Source organism: Pseudomassariella vexata, assembly GCF_002105095.1.
Source record: "Pseudomassariella vexata strain CBS 129021 chromosome Unknown BCR38scaffold_33, whole genome shotgun sequence".
Taxonomy (NCBI): Eukaryota; Fungi; Ascomycota; class Sordariomycetes; order Amphisphaeriales; family Pseudomassariaceae; genus Pseudomassariella; species Pseudomassariella vexata.
In genome coordinates, this window is record NW_024467988.1 from 59960 (window position 1) to 81523 (window position 21564).

The 21564-nt window shown below is 51.3% G+C and overlaps 7 protein-coding genes across 7 annotated transcripts; 5 read left to right on the forward strand and 2 right to left on the reverse strand.

The window, feature by feature from the left end:
* The first annotated feature begins 1840 nt into the window (after positions 1-1840).
* Positions 1841-3447, forward strand: BCR38DRAFT_453499 (uncharacterized protein). The gene is made up of 3 exons (XM_040861600.1): positions 1841-2408; positions 2468-2556; positions 2616-3447. The coding sequence occupies exons 1-3, from the start codon at positions 2306-2308 to the stop codon at positions 3015-3017; spliced, it is 594 nt and encodes a 197-aa protein (XP_040709251.1). The 5' UTR covers positions 1841-2305; the 3' UTR covers positions 3018-3447.
* Positions 3448-3920: 473 nt separating this feature from the next.
* BCR38DRAFT_403968 (CDP-alcohol phosphatidyltransferase) lies at positions 3921-6097 on the forward strand. The gene is made up of 4 exons (XM_040857803.1): positions 3921-4285; positions 4363-4472; positions 4536-4661; positions 4731-6097. The coding sequence occupies exons 1-4, from the start codon at positions 4267-4269 to the stop codon at positions 5760-5762; spliced, it is 1287 nt and encodes a 428-aa protein (XP_040709252.1). The 5' UTR covers positions 3921-4266; the 3' UTR covers positions 5763-6097.
* On the reverse strand, positions 6098-7467 carry BCR38DRAFT_453503 (uncharacterized protein). Its single transcript, XM_040861601.1, has one exon. The coding sequence runs from the start codon at positions 7141-7143 to the stop codon at positions 6235-6237; it is 909 nt and encodes a 302-aa protein (XP_040709253.1). The 5' UTR covers positions 7144-7467; the 3' UTR covers positions 6098-6234.
* A 643-nt stretch (positions 7468-8110) lies between these two features.
* BCR38DRAFT_462227 (peptidase family M28) lies at positions 8111-9321 on the forward strand (the record flags this gene model as incomplete). Its single annotated transcript, XM_040862613.1, has 2 exons — positions 8111-8751; positions 8805-9321. The coding sequence occupies 2 exons, from the start codon at positions 8111-8113 to the stop codon at positions 9319-9321; spliced, it is 1158 nt and encodes a 385-aa protein (XP_040709254.1).
* Positions 9322-10475: 1154 nt separating this feature from the next.
* BCR38DRAFT_491454 (Oligosaccharyltransferase subunit Ribophorin II-domain-containing protein) lies at positions 10476-11522 on the forward strand (the record flags this gene model as incomplete). The annotated part of the gene is made up of 4 exons (XM_040864666.1): positions 10476-10603; positions 10679-10877; positions 10929-11213; positions 11283-11522. The coding sequence occupies 4 exons, from the start codon at positions 10476-10478 to the stop codon at positions 11520-11522; spliced, it is 852 nt and encodes a 283-aa protein (XP_040709255.1).
* Positions 11523-16657: 5135 nt separating this feature from the next.
* BCR38DRAFT_316024 (uncharacterized protein) lies at positions 16658-17575 on the forward strand (the record flags this gene model as incomplete). Its single annotated transcript, XM_040854701.1, has 1 exon — positions 16658-17575. A coding segment is annotated over one exon (918 nt), but the record flags the coding sequence as incomplete, so codon positions are not given.
* Positions 17576-19625: 2050 nt separating this feature from the next.
* BCR38DRAFT_148066 (uncharacterized protein) lies at positions 19626-21446 on the reverse strand. The gene is made up of 2 exons (XM_040853689.1): positions 21335-21446; positions 19626-21266 (listed from the first exon to the last, which is right to left on the reverse strand). The coding sequence occupies exons 1-2, from the start codon at positions 21351-21353 to the stop codon at positions 19783-19785; spliced, it is 1503 nt and encodes a 500-aa protein (XP_040709257.1). The 5' UTR covers positions 21354-21446; the 3' UTR covers positions 19626-19782.
* Positions 21447-21564: the final 118 nt, after the last annotated feature.

The following is a 21564-nucleotide window of genomic DNA, read 5'->3' on the forward strand; positions in this document are numbered from 1 at the left end:
TCTGTGCTCCGGGTAAGTTTGATAACTTGTTGAAGCAAGGGAGTACGCTGGAGCCAACCTGTCTCGATACGTTCTGAGAATCTCTTAGGGGCAACAATTTCGCGGGGAGCCGCACTCACTGGTGACGGAAAATACACATTCCATGCGTAGAGTGAAATACTCTAGTTAGCTCTACTAGACACCATATCAGCCTAGGATATGGAGAGATGATCTTCTGGGGTACTGATGATCGGCTCGCAAGCCTGCCATCAAATATGGGATGGTATAAGGCGGTAACCAATAGACTACGGTTTCCTTGTGTACATTGGCCAAACTGTAATAGCATCGTCAGAGTACCGGACTGGTCTCGAGGCTAATGGAATCATCCAAGATGTCTGTCGAGTCTGTTGAGGTTTCGAGTTGACAGAGTTCGAAGGTTGCACACGAAGAGAGTATGCAGGTAAGAAATAATAGCAATCCGCTTGCACTTCCGAGGTGCTAGGGGTTCCCTGTCCATATGCAGGCAGGTTCCGGGGTGCGGCTTCCGTGGTATCGGGGATCGCGTTAGGCTATTTTTCTGGGCCGGTTTGATGTTGATTCCGTCTGATAATTCGCTGTAAATCCGGTGCCTATTTCCGGACTTTTCGACAAAACATTTGGCATTGAAAGACGATGGAACATCGCACAGTTCCCAGGTTATTTGGTGAAAGTAATTCATCCCCGGAGCAGGATGGACCTCGGACCTTCGGCTATGAGTGCTGTGGAGAGTCCCCCACCTATAATGCAATCTAGGCCTAGCTTCTTGTGATCGGTTTGCTCCGTCAGTTCAGATTCAATTGCTCACAAACACCCAATGCATTGAACACAAGCCGGCGATACCGTCCCCGCCTCGCGTTGCAAGCCGATGGAGTCTCACCACACCATTCCACACGCACGACAGTGGCTGGAATAGAGAGCTACATCCTCCAAATGCGCACGCCAATGCATGCCATTGCGTTAGAGTCACGCAGTCCACGCAATACGAGCATTGCGATGGAGGCAGCGAGGCGGCAAATATCGAATGGCGGCGAAGCTTTTCGTATTGCCTTCCAGAAACGGTCGTCAGTCATGCATCGTACCCAATTGGAAGTATCCCCAGAGAGTCCACTCTCACTGGCTAGATCGACCGACAAATCGGAACGGCTACGATACTCACCAGCAAGCGGGCAAGTGCGCCGGCCTCTTTGAACGCTGCTTGATGTTCAGCCAATGCGTTCATCGGCCCTCGAACAGCATATGCAGTACCTGCTGACCGTCACGCACGCAAGTAGCTCTCCGGTGACACGGCTTGGGCTATGAAGACATCCTGGTAACGATGCTTCTCAGCAAACAGTCTCCCCGAAAGACTCAGAGGCTCTGGATTACAATAGTACGTGGTCAAGCGGCGTCTGCTAGGGCCAAGGATGAAGCTGATCCGATTTGGCCAGTGCTAACTGCGCACCCACGCAACCTGCATTTAACTCTCTTGTCGGTGTTCCGTTGCCAAGGTGTTGTACCCTCGATTGCCTTGGATCAGTCAAAGACTCGAGAAGTACCATACGATATTGCGGTCAGGGTTCAGTCGGAGCGGGACCCCGAGATCGTGAAGCCGAGCTCTGGCATGATCACGAACTTATGGTCGTACTAATGTTGCCAAATCCTTGCAAAGCATCGATACAATCCGCTTCACAGAGGCAACGGTGTCGAATCAGAACTAGCAATCAGTAGCCCTTCTCCACCAATACATGTCTGCATGCGATCTAGTCTGATATCCCGCGGCAGGGATTCAGGACTAAAGCTCAACAGCCACCAGGCACTAAGAGGCTGGGATTCTGCGCTAAGGTTGCTAGGATGGCGTCGAGAACTCTAAGTCAAGCTTGTCAAGCTCCTTTTATTTGGCTCCAGTGCTCTTTCCTAATTCGCGAACCCCGGACTTTGGCTTTGAGGATTCCTCTTCATCGACTTGATCTCTCGTCTCTTTTCTTCTCTGAAGACAGATCAACATTCGTTTGTGATTCAGATTCATCTGTCACATAATTTCTATTCTATCAATACTTACTCCCTTGTAATACACCACTGCTATAATTCAACCTCAAGCATACAATCTTCACCATTTGTACACACGATAAAGGTACGCTCTTGTCCTTCCGCTTTCGAGCTCCGGGATGACTCTATAAGAACTAGCTCAATCGAGTCTATTGGAACCCGTAACAGGAGCTTCAAATGCTGACATATTTCTCTCTAGATTACTTGGGCATTGAAGCACACATAGCACAAGATCTCATCGTACACGAATCTTGCACCGACGATGCTTTCACTCAAGAACATAATTCTGGTTTCGGCCACCCTCGTCTCTGCCGTTCACGCCGACTATGTCATTGTCCCCAGCAGTGTATCATTGAGCCTCAGAAGTACGCCATGTCCATGTCTAAACTGCGATGACCACCACCTGCTGACTCGATCCACATAGCCTCTTGGTGCCAGTCAGAGATAAGCACTTGCCCTCTGATCTGCAAACAATCTTCTCCAGGAACTACACTTGTCAACGAATGCGATCCGGTATGTGCCATTGACTACCACGTGAAGTACCTGAAAGGCCACAGCTAATTTTGAAAAAGGCAACATTGACATACGGTTGTCTTTGTGGCAACAACCTGCAGCCTAACGTGTCGGAGTACTCCTTGACTCTGCCCTACTTTGTTTGTCAGGAATGGGGTCAACAGTGTGTGAAGGCGTGCGGTAGCGACAACACCTGCTCCAGCTCTTGCATACAAGACCACCCCTGCGGCGCCCAGAACCCGAACAAGGTCAATTCCACCTCAACCTCGGCCACGGCCTCATCAACGGGAACGAGTACGGCAACTGGCAGCAACGTCATTTACACTGGCCTCGATGGCGAGGGCTCAACAGCGACTTCCACGCCCGGTGGCAATGCCGCTCCCAACTTGGCGGTCGGTAGTCTTATGGGGTTCGTAACCCTTTCAGCAGCGTTTGTTGCCGGATTCGGATGCATCCTCTAAACATGCACGGCCGACATCCGTCAACTCGTCACGATCCACGGCATCATGTTCTTCGATAGATCTCGAAGGTTATGAGAATTGCCCAAGATGGGCGGGTCACAAAACCAATGTGCGCCGGCTCGGCGCGGCCGGCCCTGAAACTAATTGTCCTCTGGATATTTAGCGTTTGAAGTTATGATTTGAATCTACCAGGCAAGAGTTGCATTTGAGGTATACATTTAATGGCCCATGCGCATTTATGGCACCCGCATGAGATACAGTACATGGCTGAAGATAGACCACGTACAACAAGCTGACCCTGGATTGCCAGCAATGGTAAAAGGGGAAAGTCGGCAGTTGGAAGTAGAAGCTACTGGACTACATTTACAGCGAGTAAAGTCGGGCGAGAGCTCGCGCTAATACAAATATTTGAAAGTTGCATTTCCTCGCGGTCTCAGTCTCGAGTGACACCCAGAGCTCCAAGTGAATGCATCCTGCCGATATTCATGGGCCTACAGAAAAGTTTAAATGTTTCGCATCGCTCTTCACGTGTTAGTTAGGCTCAACCTCGGAAACCAGTTTCCGGGGATTCTGGTACCAACGTACCGGTTTGGTTGCCTTCATGCTCATCGAATGAAGTGAGCAGCCAAAATGGCGATATACGTTCAGTCCCAATAAGTTAATTATTCGTTAGTACGGAGTCAATAGTACCACGCACTTTGTCATGAAGATGACCAAAGACATTGATGATGCCGCCAAATTGTAAACCCCACGTCTGATTTGCTAGATGTTGTACCTGCCGCACCTGGGGGTAAGAATGAGTCTTGCAGCGGGAGCGGATCTAATTCGCGGCCTAATCTTGAGCTTTTCCATCCCTGAAGGTCGACGACGCTCTCGGTTCGTCCCTTTTTTTCTCACATGTGGCCCCAGTCCACTTGAGTCAAGACATAATCCCCACCAGGCCAGACCCTTCTATTGTTCTTTGATTTGACCTCAAACTTCCAAGACTTTGGCTTCAGAAAGGCAGATTCCAAGTTGTGCAAACCTTTTTTTGTTCACGATGCATTTCTGTTAGTGGTGACGTCAAGTACAACGGCTGCGGCGACAAGAGAGACAACACTTTACAGCTATCATTGATACCTACGGCTATTCATTCATTGCGCGCCAACATACGGTATTGTATATCGAACCTGTGAGGCCCGTCGCATCGCGATTGTTCCAACAAAGCCCACCTATCCACACCAGCAAGTGACGGCTATAGCAAGCAAAGATGGCGTCCAATAACAGCAGTATGTATACCAAAGAAGCTGCAAGGAGGTTTACCTTCAGGCAACGTCCCCAGTAGCTAACCGCCTCCTGCCTCCAGAGAAAGCCGCTGCCGAATGCATCTCGGATGATGCCCTCATCCACTTGAAATCGTACAAATACTCAGCCGTCGACAAGTCGCCCATATCCCAATACATCCTGCGGCCTTACGTATGCATACTCCCGTCTCGCATCGGAATCATGGGTTGGGATCAAAGCTAAGAGGCACTGCAGTGGAACGCCTTTGTCGAGCTCATGCCATTATGGCTGGCACCCAACATGGTGACCCTCATTGGGTTCTTCTTCATCCTAGGCAATATTGGTCTGCTGGTGATATTCATGCCAGACCTGGTGGGGCCGGTATGCAAAATCCCATCTTCTACACGCTGTACCTGAAGGACGAGGGCTGACGAGGCTGAAACGAAACAGGGCCCGTCATGGCTGTACCTTAGCTTTGCCTTCGGCCTGTTTATGTACCAGACGATGGACAACATCGACGGCAAGCAAGCACGACGAACGGGAACATCGAGCGGACTCGGCGAGTTGTTCGACCACGGAATCGATTCTTTGAATTGCACGCTTGCCAGCTTGTTGGAGACGGCGGCGATGGCTTTGGGTACCTCCAAATCGGGCGTATTCACTGCCCTCGTGCCCTGTCTTCCCATGTTCTTTTCCACCTGGGAAACATACCACACGCACACGCTGTACCTGGGCTACTTCAATGGACCCACAGAGGGACTCCTGATCGCATGTGCCGTAATGGCGCTCTCCGGGATCTATGGGCCCGGCATTTGGACCGAACGCATCGTGGATCTCGCTGGCTCAAAGAACCTTCTTGGCTACGATCATTTGGTTGGCGAATACTCGATTCGGGACATCTGGATTGTCATTGTTGCCGGCGCTTTTCTCATTGGACACGCGCCGTTTTGTGTCTACAACGTTGTCAAAGCCCGCAGAAAGGACAGACTCCCCGTCCTCCCAGTATTTCTCGAATGGATCCCCATGGCCGTCTACAGCTTCTCCATTGCGGCTTGGCTGTACTCGCCCTACACGACGCTGCGAAGTGAGAATCACCTGGTCCTTTTCTGCCTGACCATGTCGTTCGTTTTCGGTCGCTTGACGACCAAGATGATCCTCGCACATCTGACGAGGCAACCGTTCCCTTACTGGACCGTCATGCTGATCCCGCTCGTCGGTGGCGCGGTGCTAGGCAACCTTCCACGACTTGGTCTTGCACCTATATCGGCCGAGATGGAGCTCTGGTACCTCAGAGCGTATTTTGTCTTTTCCATGGTGGTCTACTTCCGCTGGGCGTACCTGGTCACGACGAGTATATGCAACTTCCTCGGCATCAACGCCCTGACAATCCCGCACGAGAAACAGGTGGAGAATAAGAGGAAATTGCAACTCGCGGCCAATGGTGCTGCCAATGGCACAGCGAACGGAAAGAAGGAGCTTTAGGCCGCGCTGGCTTTGCGCATAGAATTGTCCGATAACGTAGGAACGAGGTCAGATGGTAGGGGCCCTTTTTATGGAGCGACATGAGCACTTGTTTGGCCCAAGACCAGTGTTTCGGGCAGCATTTATCGGGCGGCTAAAAACTTCTGTAAGGTTCTGGAGACTTTCTTGTGGCCGGCTCAAAGTGGCCAGGCCGGTGGATTGGTGTAATAACAGTAAATCTTTCAGGCATTGGCTACAACAGAGGCAGAGAGGTATCATTCGCATGCAGGAGTTGCAAACACGGAGTATTCGCATTAACCAAGGCGTCAGGAAAAGGGATGTAACAAATCAGGAGTAGACTCAGCTCGTAGTGACTAATGTATGTCTTGAAATACAGTAATATCGTGGAACGTGGCTTTGAAGCTGGTCAAAGAGGCAAATGAGTGAGGGACACTCCAGCATTCCCAAGTTAACTAAGCCGGTTTCGTATGCATTAATCCTTCCTCACATCCTCATGATCAGTCCCAAGACTGACATGTTCCCACTCCTTGATGGTGGCCTCTGTCCTAGCCATCTTGCTACGCACGGCTTCAACACAATCCGGCCCCAGCAACAACCTCATCGGAATCTCCCTGCCCGCCCCAACCCCCGTCTGCGTCAAAACATCCACAATGACTTTGGCTCCCTTTGCCACATCGCCCGGCTGATTATCATTAGCCTGCGCCAGCATAGTCTCTAGGCCACCCACGCCTGTCGTCTTATACTCCTCCGCCATCTGCTTTTCCACACGCAGCATATTGCCCCCTCCCGTACTCAAGAACCCCGTGCGGAAGTACCCCGGTTCAATCACAATCCCCCGGATCCCCAACGGCGCCACTTCTTCGTACAGCGACTCGGTGAACCCCGATATGGCCCATTTCGTGGCGCTGTAATAGGCGTACCCCGGCCCTCCACCCCAGCTTGCCATGCTGCCAAAATTGGCGATGACGCCCACGTGCTCTTGGCCCCGGGGACGGAGAAGGGCGATTTCGTTCCGGATTAGGTTGATATTGCCCAGGACATTAACAGTAAACGTGTTGAGGACTTCTTGCTGGGAGGCGCCTTCAATAGGGCCTTGGAGGAGGTAGCCCGCCGCGTTGATGAAGTGGGTTATGGGACCAAAGGCGTCGGTGGCCTTTTGGAAGGCGGACTGGATTGTGGAGTCTGGGGCGGAGACGTCGAGGTCTATGAGAAGGAGGGAAGAGGAGGGGTAGGTGGAGGACAGGGAGATGAGTTTACTGGATGTCGTCGCGCTGCGCGAGGACGCGATGACTTTGTCGCCGCGGAAGAGGGCTTCACGGGCAATGGAGAGGCCGAAGCCGCTGGTCGCGCCCGAGATGAACCAGACGTTGTTTCCAGTCATTTTCGGTAGTGATTATCTTGAGAACGAGTTGGATTGGGTTAAATTAAGAGTGTGATCCAGTGCTTTTCAGGAGTATTGTTGAGTGACCATGTGAAGATGCTTTCGAATATAGAGAGCCCCTTTTATTGAGTTCGATTCCATTCTTTTACACCCGTCTATCGTTTAACGCCTACTCACCTTCCTCCTGGCCTGCATCGTAGATAAGCCAAAAGCCTAATTGCAGCTTAAATGCGCGGTTGGTCAGGATGACCTGTATAGTTGTCACTGGTAAGGACAGCCGCGCCAATGTTTGCGGCTTGATCCCATTTACAAGTTACATCAAGTCCGCCCAAGGTCGATAACCCAACGTCAACTCCATTGGTCAAGCCGTCTGGGCGTAATCCTTTACATGCGGGGATAACGTCCAACATTACACTAACACCGTCCAACTCGAGCTGGGCATCGGCGATATAGCACAACGCCGATACTTAGCGCCGATACTTAGCAAAAAGGGCTGCAGGATGCAAAAGCATGATTCGGCCGATCCGAAGCTGAAAGTAGCTTATTGCAACTGTCGCAAACACCGTAGACTTGATGCCGTTGAGTTCTGGACATGGTGCGTAAATACAGTCAGTCGTTGTTGAAAGAGCACCTCGGAGAATTGAGTATGTGGTGTTGCATCTGGCAACGCCACTCATCGCATCCAGGTTAGAAGAGTCGCTCAGACGTAAAATAGACTGACTTCAAGCTACCAGTAGAATATCTGCAGGTCACCCACCGAGAGCCCCCTGGCGCTACTGCAGCTCACCTCGGCAACCTCCGTCACGCATTTCTATTGGCCAAACTGCTAAAAGATAGATGGTCCGAGACTGACAGATCACCAGTTTCACGACCAATTCGAAATCTCGAAATTACATCAGTATATTTTTTTCCATATATTTTTCTTTGTTGCTGAGAGGGAGCTTACAGAAGCCCCGTTTTCCCTGCGATGGGTTCTTTCATTTTCCCCCGTCACGTCGGGCGTTTAGCATCGTTCTTCATATTGAGTCTATTATCGCAGCTACCGTTCGCCTATGAACAAGTGTCCGACCAGACACTCCGTAACATCCCCAGCGGGCAAGGGGATTTCGATATACTCTCCGGACCCTTATTATCGCCGATTTTAATACCCCGGGTGCCAGGCACACCCGGTTCTGAAGCAGTGCAAAAGCACTTCGTCAACTTTTTCTCAGAGTACCTGCCAGATTGGAGTGTGGACTGGCATAATTCGACATCCAAAACGCCGGCAACAGGAGTCAAAGACGTGCCCTTCTCAAACCTCATTTTCACCCGCGACCCGCCCTGGGCGCAGGCCGGTGATGTGGGGCGATTGACGCTCGTCGCTCATTACGACAGTTTGTGGAAACCCGAAGGCTTCATCGGGGCCGTAGACAGTGCTGCACCATGCGCGATACTCATGCACGTGGCGCGAAGTATCGATGCGGCTTTGACCAAGAAATGGGACGACATGAAGGCTTCTGGTGAAGCCGGATTAGGACTCGAGGCGGAGAAGGGAGTGCAGATTTTGCTGCTTGATGGCGAGGAGGCTTTCGTTGATTGGAGTGCTACGGATTCCATTTATGGAGCGAGGTACATAGTAGGCGGGACTTGTTTGCAGAGGATCATGGCTGACAATCGGGCAGGGCACTAGCTGAGCATTGGGAGTCCAAGATGTACCCAGCCAGCACGGCGTATCGAACTCCAATCGACGCCATCGGTCTCTTTCTTCTCCTTGACCTCCTGGGGGCAGCGGATCCGCATGTCCCGTCGTACTTCCAGAAGACCCACTGGGCGTACCAACGGATGGCCAAGATAGAGGAGAGGATGCGCAAACTCGACATTTTGCAGTCGACGCCGAAGAATGCATTCATACCGAATGTGGGAGAAAGAGACTACGTCCCTTGCGGGTATATCGAGGATGATCATATCCCCTTTCTCGTACGGGGAGTCGATATTTTGCATATTATCCCTATGCCCTTCCCGGATGTATGGCATACGATGGACGATAACGCCGAGCACCTGGATATTGGAACTGTTGATGATTGGGCGAAGATCATTACCGGTTTTGCGGCGGAATGGATGGAGTTGGATGGATTCATGGATTCGCCGAAACAACCTTTGGAGAAGGGGCCTGATGTTCGGGAGCGGTCTGAGCTATGAAGCGGGTTTCTCGAGGTATCTGAGCATATGCATAGTACGCTCAAGTGATCGAGCTAAATGTTCTGACAGAATGACTTCGGGTCATGATCTCGAAAATGCCGGGCAAGAGATGAGCAGATCTACAAGAACCATCTATTTGCTGCCCCCTTCGTGTTGGAAAAGCGCCCGACACAGACAGAATATCGAGGCCGACAAAAGGCAGAGAGACCTACGGCTAGCCAACCCGAACCAGTAATTTGCTGCCGGTATTTCATCTCAAACAAGACTTTGAGATGGCAGTCCGTGTCGACGGTTGACAAACGAATTTGACTACAAAGCTATTCAGTTTGTCCTTGTTATCGTCACAAGACAGTTCAAGGCATTTCATAAGCAGACCTGCATGGACGGCCTCTCCCAACAACACTTCAACGACATCTAGGATTCAACCAGGTATTGGTAGTTTCCATCATTCGTAGCCATTACACGTCTGTTTGTTCTCAAACTCTCTTGCAAAATGATGACAACCGCCTGGAAGTATTCCAAACAACACTGATCCATTCCGAAACGTCGAATCCTTATTCTATAACACCCCCAAACCCTCCTTAAGAAGCTGCCGCCGGAGCAGTGAGCTGCTTCGCACACGCAGGTAATCTCTGTTTCTTCGCGGCAATGGCTCAGAAACTAGAGTAGGATCAGAGGGAAATAGCGAACCTCCGAAGTTCCAAGGCTAGCTTTGGGTAGGGAGAAGTTCCTCACGAATAGGACCCTAGATAGTTGACAAACGGTGCAGAGGTGAAATGAAAACAAAGTACTTAACAAGCTCGCCCCATCCGTATTGCACACTGCTGAGCTGATATCCTAGTATCATGTTGATGAACAAGCAATAGAAATTCTCGGCAAGTGTAAATTACTACAGATTTCAAGGAAAATCGATCTTGTATGGCAGATCGAATTCTCGAGATATAAGCCGAGCAGTATTCCTGGACTTCAAGTTGTAAGTGGACCGTGAGAACCCATGGTGCCACACTGTATGCCCGGACCCACAAAACCAGGGTCTACAGCTACTTGCAACGTCAGCCAAAGGCAAGGTGTTCACGACTTGCTTTCAATGTCCCACACCAGATTTCTCGTGAAGCTGGACCTTCTTTCCCAACAGCTCACTCAACACCACGACAATGCGCTTCCTGAACTCCTTCGTGGTCCTCCTGGCTGCTGGTGCAGCTCAGGCAGTTTCATCCTGGGGGTTTGACGACGCCACTCTCTCTGTCACTGCTAAGAAGGGCGATGGAGTTGTCAAGCAGAAGTGAGTGCTGCCGTAGCTCCCAGCTCTCGGGCTCTAAGCTTACCCAGCCACCAATTGCTAACAACCAGCCTGCAGATTCTCCGAAAAATCGCTCCCCGAGTCGCCCGTCGCGTTGGGCAGTGCAGATACCCTTAAGATCATTTTAACGGCCAAGGAGAATGGCAAGGCGGCCAAACCTCACCAGGCCTTCCTCCTCCTGCAGGAACCCGACAGCGGTCTCGAAGCTCCGTTCCCTCTGACTCTGAAGGAGAATGGGAAGGCGACCGTTGATATTGTATGTCTCAAGCCACTATTCATTGATTTTCTCGGCGCTGACCTGAAATAGAAACATATTGACATCCCCGCTCCCCTTCTGCTTGCGACCAAACCCCTCCACGCCTCCCTGATCATCGCCTCATTCGGCTCGTCCCAAGGCTATAACAGCCCCGTCTTCGACGTCGTGATCAAGCTAGACCCCAGTGCCACTCCAGCTTACGAGAAGCCGCTGCGCTACGGAAAGCTTGAGGAGATCCACCACACGTTCCGCGCCGACGCCAAGAGCCCGCCCATGACCATCTCGCTGGTTTTCGTGGGACTTGTCGTTGCTACTGTCCCCACTTTGTTCTTCTATGTAAGCACCGGGCTGAATCAGGATCACATAGATCCAACGGGTGGAAAATGATTGCTAACAGCACAACAGTGGGGCCAATTGGGCGGGAACGTCGCACACCTCCAGAAGGCCTTTTCCGCCGCGCCCGTCTCGCACGGCGTCTTCTTCGGATCGATAGTCGCCATGGAGGCTGTCTTTTACCTATACTACTCGACATGGAACCTGTTCCAGATCCTGCCCGTCATTGGCGCCGTGGGCGTAACTACCGTCTTGAGCGGAACCAAGGCACTGGGTGAAGTGCAGAGCCGACGATTAGCAGGTGAGAGGTAGAGATCGCTTAGGCATATTCGTGTCATAAAACTAGGAGAAAGTGTGGATGGACGCAGGATTGAGCGAGCATGACCTGAAACTGGGTGGAATCTGTGTTTTGGGCATGGCCGTCACTGAGACTGCCAAAACCAAATGCCGCCACCCGCATTGCTTCCACGGACCCCTACAGTAGCTCATCAGTCTAAACTACAGTGATGACTTTGAGCCACGTCGCTCTGCACTGTGTCAGAAATCTCCGAAAGTATTTTGCTAGGGTGAACTTGACCGGTACATAAAGCATATAGGTAGACCAAAGGAGTCTCCCAGAGGAATAATGAGCTCATGTTCTGTTTCCCTAGTCTTGTCAAGTTGAGCTCGAGAGATAATCGGTATCGGCATACTGGGGGCATGGCATTTACAACGCATGCATGCACAAGCTGTGTGAACGTGCTACTGCGTTCCTGGCCTGCCTCCCTTTTGTAACTGTGGTGTGCTGTCTTGGTTTCAGGGTCCAATATAACGAAAATCCTACCTATATGCGCATGTTCCAGGTGGGTCATCTGAGGCATCGAGTATACTTAGCTGACAGGAGTGGTCTCCCGTAGACCATATCTCATGGGTGTGTATTCCGCGCCATCATTACTCAATAAGGCTCATCATTTGCACTCGATCACGTGGATTACGAAAGGATTTCAAAATGCTGGAAGGGTGATTCGTGATTAACCATGCTGTCTAACACTATCCGTCAGTACGTATCTCTGATATTACTCTCTTCAGTCAACTGCATTCCTTGCTTTGCTTCACTCTGTCTAGAACAGACTCCTGCCTCTGGAAGTACTCTTCCCGACCCGAGTCATGGCTCTCCCTCCCCTCGACATAGCGATCATCATCTCGCTGAACAGATCTTGCCCCTTTTCCAGGTACTTGTCCACAGGGATGTTTACGTTTACTTTGTCGTCCTCCAGCGCAAACATGAGAGTGCACGCTGTGTAGTACAGCATACCTTTGATAATCTTCTCGTTCTTGCTCATGATGCTCTCCTAATTCCCAATGTCTCGGTATTGTTGCGCCCGGTGTAGATTGCTAGGAAGGATACTGTAACTTTCTCTCCTCCTGTACTTCACATACCTCCTTGAGAACCCCACGCTTCTCCTTGAACCCGCATTGTGCTGAGAGCAGTGATGCAATTTTGACCATAATTCTTTCAGAGGACCACCGAAAACTTGCGTTTTGGGCCAAGAAGAGGCCTCCAGCAACCCGGGTGGTTTCCCTGCTCCAGCCGAAATTGAGAAGGCGGGACTTGCAGGCCGCATGGCATTTCAAGGGTTCTGCGCCAGCTTCTGGGCGTGACGGCGCCTCGTTGAGGTGATACTAGGCAAAGGTGCACGCGACAGAGGGGTGAATCGGCTGCAGCGGCTAGATGGTCGCAATGCCTGGCGGCAGACTGGACATGATGGCGTCGCCAGGTTCAAGAGGGCCAGGGAGCGGCGAATCCTTGGAGGAGCAGAATAGCCTTTCTCTGAGATTCAGGGGTTGGAATTTCAGACGTGAATTATAGAAGATAGGACGTCGACCCCGATTATGCTGTTCGCATCCGACTTGGGGGGCCAGGATGCATTGTGGTTTGCCTCGCCATTTCCCCTCGCCATTTCCCCTTTTCAGCGACGAAAGTAAAGGATGGATGTTGCGGGCGAAGTTGAACTTGATGAGAGCGAGTTTGGGTAGACTCTACTGGTACGTGTTGTGCTTGAAGATGCCGAGGTGAAACGCATCTCGACAGCTTGGATGTGAAGGGGAATACGTAGGAATGATCAGTGGAAGGTTTGCTTCGCCTTGATCAAACATGGGGTTCGTCTTCAGATTAGTCGACGGTGTTATCTACGGAGTCACGGGCCAAGATTAGCAGACCAATCACTCGAACTATAACACCGATCCCGCCAATTTTAGCCAGTACTACCCTTTACTAGACGCGAGAGGAAGCGCTACCGCAAGGCAGAGAGACATCCATGGAAAGCTCAGCGGATAGGAATACTGCTGCCGATGGTTGGGCCACCGATGTGCGGTCACCGCGGGACTCGGAGGCGGGAAGGGGGGGGTTAAGAGTTTGTCATGCCATCGCGAGTGCCATTTAGGGGCGAAATTATAATTATGGTGGTACTACGCAAAGGCCCGCAACTGGGGTGAGCACAACTGTACGGGGGCCTAGGGATATGAGGATTAGGAGGGCTTCGTTTGGCAATGAAAGCTCGAGTGACGAAGCCGAGTCGCCCTCGTATGAAAAGGTTAGCGGCGTGGGTGCGCGGAGGTTAGTTGAGGTTTTTAGTACCAGATAGAAAAGGTGGCAAACCAGCTATGTAAGGAATTGACTGCTGAGAAATAGCAAGCAATCGGCCTGATAGGGCGTTCCACTTCGTCTCTGACTTGCTTTCTTAAGATAAGAGTTAATGTGGATGTAATGCCACTGGAATCATTTCATGTTCATTACTTGTTGACAACATAGCTACGCCATGGTCCAATTCCTAGTATTGGGTGACCTGAAGAGACGCCGGTATCGATTGCCGGCAAAGCTAGATGGAGGCATTGTTGAGATGTTGCCATGGCTGTCAATTTTGTGCCCCGTGAATATCGTTTGGAGGCGAAAGTCATTTCAATCACCTCGCCAGTCATTACAAAGGTTCAATCAAGGAGGCGAATGTGTAACCCGGATGAGACCCTTATGAGGAGTCCAGCCCACACAGAAGCAGCATGAAATAGGAGATATGCCACGATCTCAGTGTCGCCGCTGTAGCGTAACGCCCCTTGATGGTACAGAGAACAAACGTACACACCCAGGTAGGATCTGCGGTCGCTCTTCGAGTAAGTTTAGCATTGTCGTCATCGACATCTTCTCTCCTTATGTCGAACTTTAACAAGTAATGGTAAACTGCATAAAGCGTGAATGTTCGTCCAAAAATGATATGTGTCCCTTTTCGACCACTATCCCCTGGCCACTAAGTGGCCAATTAGGGTATTGAGTCATTGGGCTGCCAATCCGTGTTCCGCTTGACAATATCTGTAACTGGATTAATGGTCTCGACCGTTATCATCCTCTAGACCTGGCCCGTTGAGCAACCTAACTTCTAAACATCCTAAACAGGGCTGCATTGCTTCCTCCACCTGTGACGAGTAGGGTGCGGTAGACAACTCAATAGCCTACTGATGCTGATACGTGATAAACTGACAACGGATTTCAAGGAACTGTGAACTATAAAGACTATGACTGGCTCGTCGTTTGTTCTCCATCCCGGGGGTGGATTATTAGTATAGGAGCCTCTCGTTAAGATGCAACGTGAAGAGGCGGTCAGCAGGTCTGTTGGGTGAGGATGAACAACCCAATGCCCATAGGTTGTCTTGCAGTCCGGTTGTGCCAAGAAACGATCGCTTGCGCCTGTGGATGTGACAAGTTTGATGGGGGCAGAAATGGAGCCTCCGAGTGGCGCTACCAAGGTCCGATCTCTGAATCGCAACGGGTGATCAATGGATTGCAAGGGGACACGTCCTAGTGCCTGACGTGCCGCTGCACTTGCCTATTTGGAGGGGTCGGAATGATTGTGAATGATGGGTGGGTTGCCATTGAAGATGAGACAGCCAAACGAAGCCACAGCTCTCGAGTTGTGGATTGAGTTTGCACGGCGATTCAGACCCGTGAAGGAACGAAACAGTTGAAACCCGAGCACGAGACAACTGAGCTGGGGACTTGCAGCTTAGAGGATGTTTTGACCAAGGCCTCAAGTAGATACCCGACATTACCAGTGTGCCTAAGAAGGGGGCAGTCGTGGTAGAGTCATAGGGCTGTGCCGCATGGGGATTTCCTATATTGATAATGGCAAGGTGAACTTGAGCTAGGACTAAAATGGCGCTAAATACGATCTTGGACAAAGTATGGTTATTACCCAACTCAATCACGCGATGGGATGTTTCACGAATCGCGCTTCTGTGGTATTAGATGCTGTAAACATGCCGAAGGAGCGGATCAGCGGTCGGCTGCTCGAGAGTCGAGACCAGGGACTGGGTATTGCTGGGATGGCGTAGGAGGCATCCGCATGGAATGTTGAGTGCCTAGGTAGGTACTAGGTAATAACAAGTGTCATGCTTTAGGTTGGGTACTCGAGGCAAAGAGGCAGTAGGTGGAAGCTGGACACGTACTCCCCAGGTTAACTGCAAGTGCTCAACGTTTAAGTGATCATCAGACAGTCGCAAATTTTAAAGCTTGGCTCGTGTACGTTGCATGCAAATGGCTTGATGGTCAAGAATGTTCGTCGGGTGCAGTGGATCAAGGCGCGAGAATCAATCAGAGGGGCTGATTAGCAAGCGCAGGAAAGCGCGCTCAATGCCGTTGTGATGTGTGCATGCCTTCCTATTTACGGATGCGGGCAGCGTAGCGTATGCAGTCAGCGTATGCAGTCTATGCAGGACAGCCCGACGCCGGGGGTAAAGGGTACGGTAGGGATCGTCCAACTGCAAGGACAACTGCAACTGCAACTGCAACTTCGAACAACGTCCCTTCCCTTCCCAAGATCTTTCTACTGCTAGTCCGTATCTCGGACTAAGATTTTCTGTCACCTGATTGTTGCTCACCAGCGCCTCCTCGTTGGACCACATTCCCACGTTTTAGAATTCATTTTTGTCGCCGTCTAGTTCCATCCGAAAGTGTTGGGTTCCCCGAAGTCAGGTGCTCAGGCCGGCCAATATCTCATTGTCGCAGAAGCACAGATCCCGTTTCCCTGTGTCTTGGCGCCCCTCTACAAGCTTCCTTCACGGCTTTGACTGTCTTCCAGGGATCTCCCCGCCTGGATCCTTCTCACACAAACGAAGCCTTGATCTTCTTACGACGACGGCCACACGTCCACTCAACTTCGACTCTTTCTCGCCAAATTCACCAGCAATCATCCCGAAGCATCAGATTGTCAATCACCGACAATAAAAGATTCACTCGAGCCAGGTCACGCGGTTCACCGTGTTCCACCATTTTCTGCAACCAACCACCCAACTGTTGGCTGCGTGCTGCATCGACTCCGCGTCTACTACTCCTAACTGGAGTTCTTCCCAGGCGAGCAGAGCAGAGGGTTGCCATCTCCTCCGTCCCCGACTTCCAGGTGCTTCACAATACCGGCAAGATGAAGGGACGCCCGGTCGACCAAATCGTCTACGAGTACATGTTTCCCAAGCCCCGGCCCACCGACCCTCAGCATTTCCACGCACTCCTCCACCGACACCTCATCCTCGAAGTCCGCCAGGAAGTGCACTCTTTCTACGGACATCTCGACACTCAAGAAGCAAAGTATCCAGGCCTCGACTACTGCCATCGCATCCATCGAATACGACTTGGACGATGGCCTTGGCACCGACGCTTGTTTCGGGCATTTGATGCCCTACGCCTGACGAACGCCGAGATCGCAGGTCTTACCAAATGGGAGGGTACCAAATGGGCCAAGGAGCGCTACGAAAGAGATTCGGGAGAGACCATCGTAGACACTGCAGACGCGGGCTTTCCCGACTGGATCGAGCCGGAGGACAGATCGGCTGCTCTACGTGCGACGTTGCGCGGGGAGACTGATGATTTGGAGGACGACGCGTGCGAGGGTCAGGATGAGGATATGGAAGGCGAGGAGAGCGAGGGGGAGTTGGAGAGCATTGGTGTAGCGCTGAATGAGCGTCTGCGTGAACGAGCCGCGCGCCACGAGGCCGGCGATACATCAGAGCCTCTGGACGAGGAATGGGAACAGTGGCTCAAGAACGCAATCGACTCTGGCGAACTTCCCTTCCTTTCCGAACAAATCCTCCAACAGTCCAACGACCTGATGTTGATTCCCCAAGCGCTTTTCCCCCCGAGGATGTTAAGCGCTGCTCGATCTGGCGACTGGCAAGACATCCCCGAGTTCCTGCATGATATGCTTCGACGCACTCTCGAGACAGAAGCAGCAACCGCAAACAACGCTTCATCTACGTCGGGAGCCTCACCTAGTCGACATGCCTATTCGCCCTGGCGGCGGACGTATTCGGATCTTCGCCTCCCAGTAGGCGACCGCGGAACCAGCACAGCATCGGGAAATGTTCGTGTGCAACGCACAGCCCAGCCGGGAGCATGAGAATCCACGGTGTGACCTGCGGAGCAGAAGGGAAGAATCAGAAACGCTGAAATTCTACTACCATCACCAGTCACAAGCATCGATACCCCCATTTCTCCCTTGGCTTTAGCTCCGAACACGACACCACCTTCATCAAAGGGCCTTAATGACCATGATTCATCCTTTTCCCCTTAGCCCTAATAGTCTTGTTGTCGTAGCACATTTCGGACCTTTAGGATGATTTCCATGGCATATACTTGAATTTTGACATCAAAGAAAAGCGGAGGCTTTACTTAGAGGCAGCCGATCATGCCATCCAGCAAGCATACCCATTCTGCGTCATTTGTCCCAAATTTGCGGTTGCTTTTCCGACCTCCATGATTATGGAGTGGTAGTGGCGTAGGGGACGAATTGAGATGACGAGTTATTAGCAAAGCATGGAGTTTTTACATGGGGAGGGCACACAGGGGGCGCTCTAAGCATGCGTTGCGTTTTGGCAGATCTGGAGGGAAACTTGACTTGCTGCTGTCTATGCTTAGAGTGTGGGATCCATCACGATGGGGGCATGGAAATGACCGTGCCGCGGTTGCGGGCGATTTAACTAAGACGGGAACTCCGCAATTAATTACCACATGTCCCTTTATTGTGTGCTCTTCATTGTATTGCATCGAGGTTCGTAGTGGTGTTGTATTCAGGATCGAAGCGAAGAAATGGAAAGGCCGACTGGCTCAAACTGTTGACTGCGAGTACATGGACGTGTTGCTCAAGATGCACCTACTCAATACAAGCTACTTGGCTGCTGTTACGGGGGCTATGTTTCCTTTTGCGTATCCTATGTAGGTATCTTGAGATTTACAAGTCCAACTGAGTAGCTCCTTCGATCGACCTGGCTTCTATGCCCCCATGCATACGAAAAGCAGTAGCGAGTCTCGATAGAGTTGAGTTAAGGGGATTCTGCCTGAGGTGGTTAACAGTCATCTTTGGCCATGGGCAGCAAGGATTACTTGCAGCTCCTTCGTGGCAATTATTCTTCGGATAGATGTTGTATTGAATAGCGCCAACCCCCCTTTCCCCCCCTTTGCCTCATATCTGAGTTCAGCAAGTGCCATGCTTCCAAAAGTACATACTTTTTAGAAGTCTCAGCGTTAATAACCTTTCACCACAACGAAGACGGATCATTTCGTTTGAAGCACCCGTACCGCGATGGAGTTGGGGAGGATTAAGCACGCCAAACGCGCAAGGCAACGAAGGGGCTGCTGGATTGAGGTGTGCAGATTCGACGAACATAAATGATGAGTTTCTGAGAAGAGTCTACAACCGGTGCCGTGGCCTCATCAAATATCGCTCGCTCCCTCAAGGCTTTCAACATAGTAGTCTCGCCGACGCAAGAAACCAAGCCTCCTAGGTTAGTTGTGGAAGCTGGCGAGGATTCTAGTTGCAACGGAGTCCCCCCCTTCGCACCCCATCTAGCTCATGTCAGTTATGCTATTCGAGATTGGAACACATTCTCCCCGTTTATTGGCAACCAAAGTTGGCTTTCTAATCGCAATACTGGCCGTCCTACGGTCGTTCATCGGACAAATGAATGCAAAGTCGGCTTCGTTTTAACCATCAAACAAAGATGTACAATTACTCAGATTCATCAATGCCAATTGAGCCATGACCAATAATACATATAACCGGCAGACCGTTCCGCCCGGGTGGCCCTTTTGTCGGTTCAATCCTGAACGCCAAATGCTTGCCTTCCAGATATGCACTATCAGAGCAGTAAGTCACGTACGGTTCCTATATACGCCTTCAAAACACAAGTCTATGGTTTTGGCTGGAGAAATCCGGGCCGCATCTACCACCTTTCTTTGAGAGTTCTTTCACACATGACACCCGTCATCCATCTAGATCCGGGAGGTAGTCGAAGTAGTCGGGCCGACCGGCCTAGATGAAGATGGAAAATGGGGTCATTGTGGGAAAGGCGATGCTGCTCGAAGCAGACGACAATGAGGATGGAAGGCGGCTCGATGCGAGGGATACAGCATGGTAGCCCAACCGATTCCCAACCCTTCTGCTGTTCCTGCAAACCAGCATGTACCAGTTTATTCCACTTCTTGTACGTCATTATCATTCAGCTCCAGTCCGTCGAATATTCTGCGCCCGGGTTGGTTAACCTTGCGCTTCCTCTATGACTCAAGGTGTGACCACTCTGGGATTGCTTTGATCTGCGCCCACATGAACTTCTCGAGCTTGTTGGCGCTCTTCGCATATGGAGTCGTCTCATTATTGTACTTTCGGCAGTTGTCAAAGATGAGCTTGGCATCTTTGATGAACGCTTCCGGTGTATCGTACTGGTCTGCCTCCAGCTTCGTTTCCATGGTGCTGAGATCCATCGGCTCCTTGATGACGTCGTAGTAATCGGCAACATCATCCTTATTAACGGGGTTGAGAAAAGGCCATGCCGATTGATGGTTCTGCAAATCGTTCAGGAGATGAAGCAGCTGGTTGTAATTCGGTCCGTGACGAGGCTGGCGCGCCAACTCGTCCATATCGGGGGACCAGCCCGAGGCCCGGATTGCTTCAATGGAGAGAGGATCGATAGCCGTCACTCCGGTTTTCCACTGCTTAGGCGGTTGGTGAATAACATGCGATTTTGAGAAGGCGCGGATCTTGGCGTGTACGCATTCTTTTTGTTTCAGAAGCATTCGACCCATCTCAAGATAGCGCACCCGGGGCAGCATCGAACATTGCATAATGGTACCGCCCTCGTAGTCCTTGATGTAGCCCATCCACACTGACTTTGGGAGTGTAATCTCCTTGGTGAACCCCTGCTTCTTGAAGTACCCGATGGCGTAGTTATCAGCATACGTCAAGAAGTGCATGACATCACTGGTGGCTTTCACATAATCCTTCAGATGGGACATTAGATGCGCGCCATAGCCCTTCACCTGTTGGTCACTGCTAATGGCGCAGAAGACAATTTCGGCGAACTGGCGTCCCTTGAAAGGTCGGTACGTGATGCCGCCGACAACTTCGAGAGGCTTTTTGACAATGGCTATTGACAGATGTGTTCGGTCGTAGACTAGTCGGGCGATGTAATCTTTCGGCATCTTAGGTAATTGTTTTTGGAAGATACATTTGAGGCCTGTTAGTATGATTAGAGATTCACGCTTGTTGTCGTTATTGACTACACGGAACTCGATCTCGCCGTTCCTCTCTTCGATAACGCCGTACTGAGGAAGTTGTGTGTTAGCAAGGCTTGTATTCTGGAGGCAGTGTCCACAATAGAGTGCTACTGCGTCCTGCCCGATACTGCTGCTGTAAGGAAAGAGGAAGGTGGTATCAGAGTCATCGCTTGATTTCTCTGGATTTTCGTCGTTGTCTTCTTCAAGATGCGGCACCACTTGACCTCTTATTGGGGAGGAGTGCTGTGCGATGTCACTGATATCTGCAACAGCCACAGGCGCATCTGGGTTAATCGGCTCGAAGTACTGGCGGGCAAAGAAGTCACCGTTGCTGAAAGTAGAAAGGGTGGTATCTACCTTTTCGGGGAAAGGTATGGGCTTCATTGCAGGTTTCTTGTTGGTCGCGAGCTCAGTCGAGTCGCTGTGTTTCGCCCTTTTCGACGCCACGGGCGACGAAGGCTCGTCGCTCGCCTTGCGCTTGGCATCTGTCGCGCAAAAGAGCTGTTAGCGGTCTGCAACATGAACATACTGTCGAAGAGGGCTGAGAGCTTACTTTCTTCCTTTACCACCATTGCGACAACATCTGGGGTAGACCGTGTCGATGGACTGCGCTCCACTTGCAAGAACCATCTTGTGCAGTAAGCGGAAGACGTCGTGACATGGAGTTGATCCGGGGCAAGTGCGGGCCGGTGGGTCCCCAGGCACCCATGCGCGGGGGCTCGGAGCTTTGTCGGAAGGAATATGTATGTTCCTAGCGGAGATCTGCAGCCTGGGAGATGTGCG

Excerpts from the sequence above, each read along its gene's own strand:
- BCR38DRAFT_403968 (XM_040857803.1), top strand. Across the intron at positions 4,473-4,535 it reads AATACATCCTGCGGCCTTAC|TGGAACGCCTTTGTCGAGCT; the intron begins GTATGCATACTC and ends GAGGCACTGCAG. Across the intron at positions 4,662-4,730 it reads TGCCAGACCTGGTGGGGCCG|GGCCCGTCATGGCTGTACCT; the intron begins GTATGCAAAATC and ends GAAACGAAACAG.
- BCR38DRAFT_453499 (XM_040861600.1), top strand. The coding sequence starts at position 2,306 with ATGCTTTCACTCAAGAACATAATTCTGGTTTCGGCCACCCTCGTCTCT. Across the intron at positions 2,409-2,467 it reads TGTATCATTGAGCCTCAGAA|CCTCTTGGTGCCAGTCAGAG; the intron begins GTACGCCATGTC and ends CGATCCACATAG. Across the intron at positions 2,557-2,615 it reads TTGTCAACGAATGCGATCCG|GCAACATTGACATACGGTTG; the intron begins GTATGTGCCATT and ends ATTTTGAAAAAG.
- BCR38DRAFT_453503 (XM_040861601.1), bottom strand. The coding sequence starts at position 7,143 with ATGACTGGAAACAACGTCTGGTTCATCTCGGGCGCGACCAGCGGCTTC.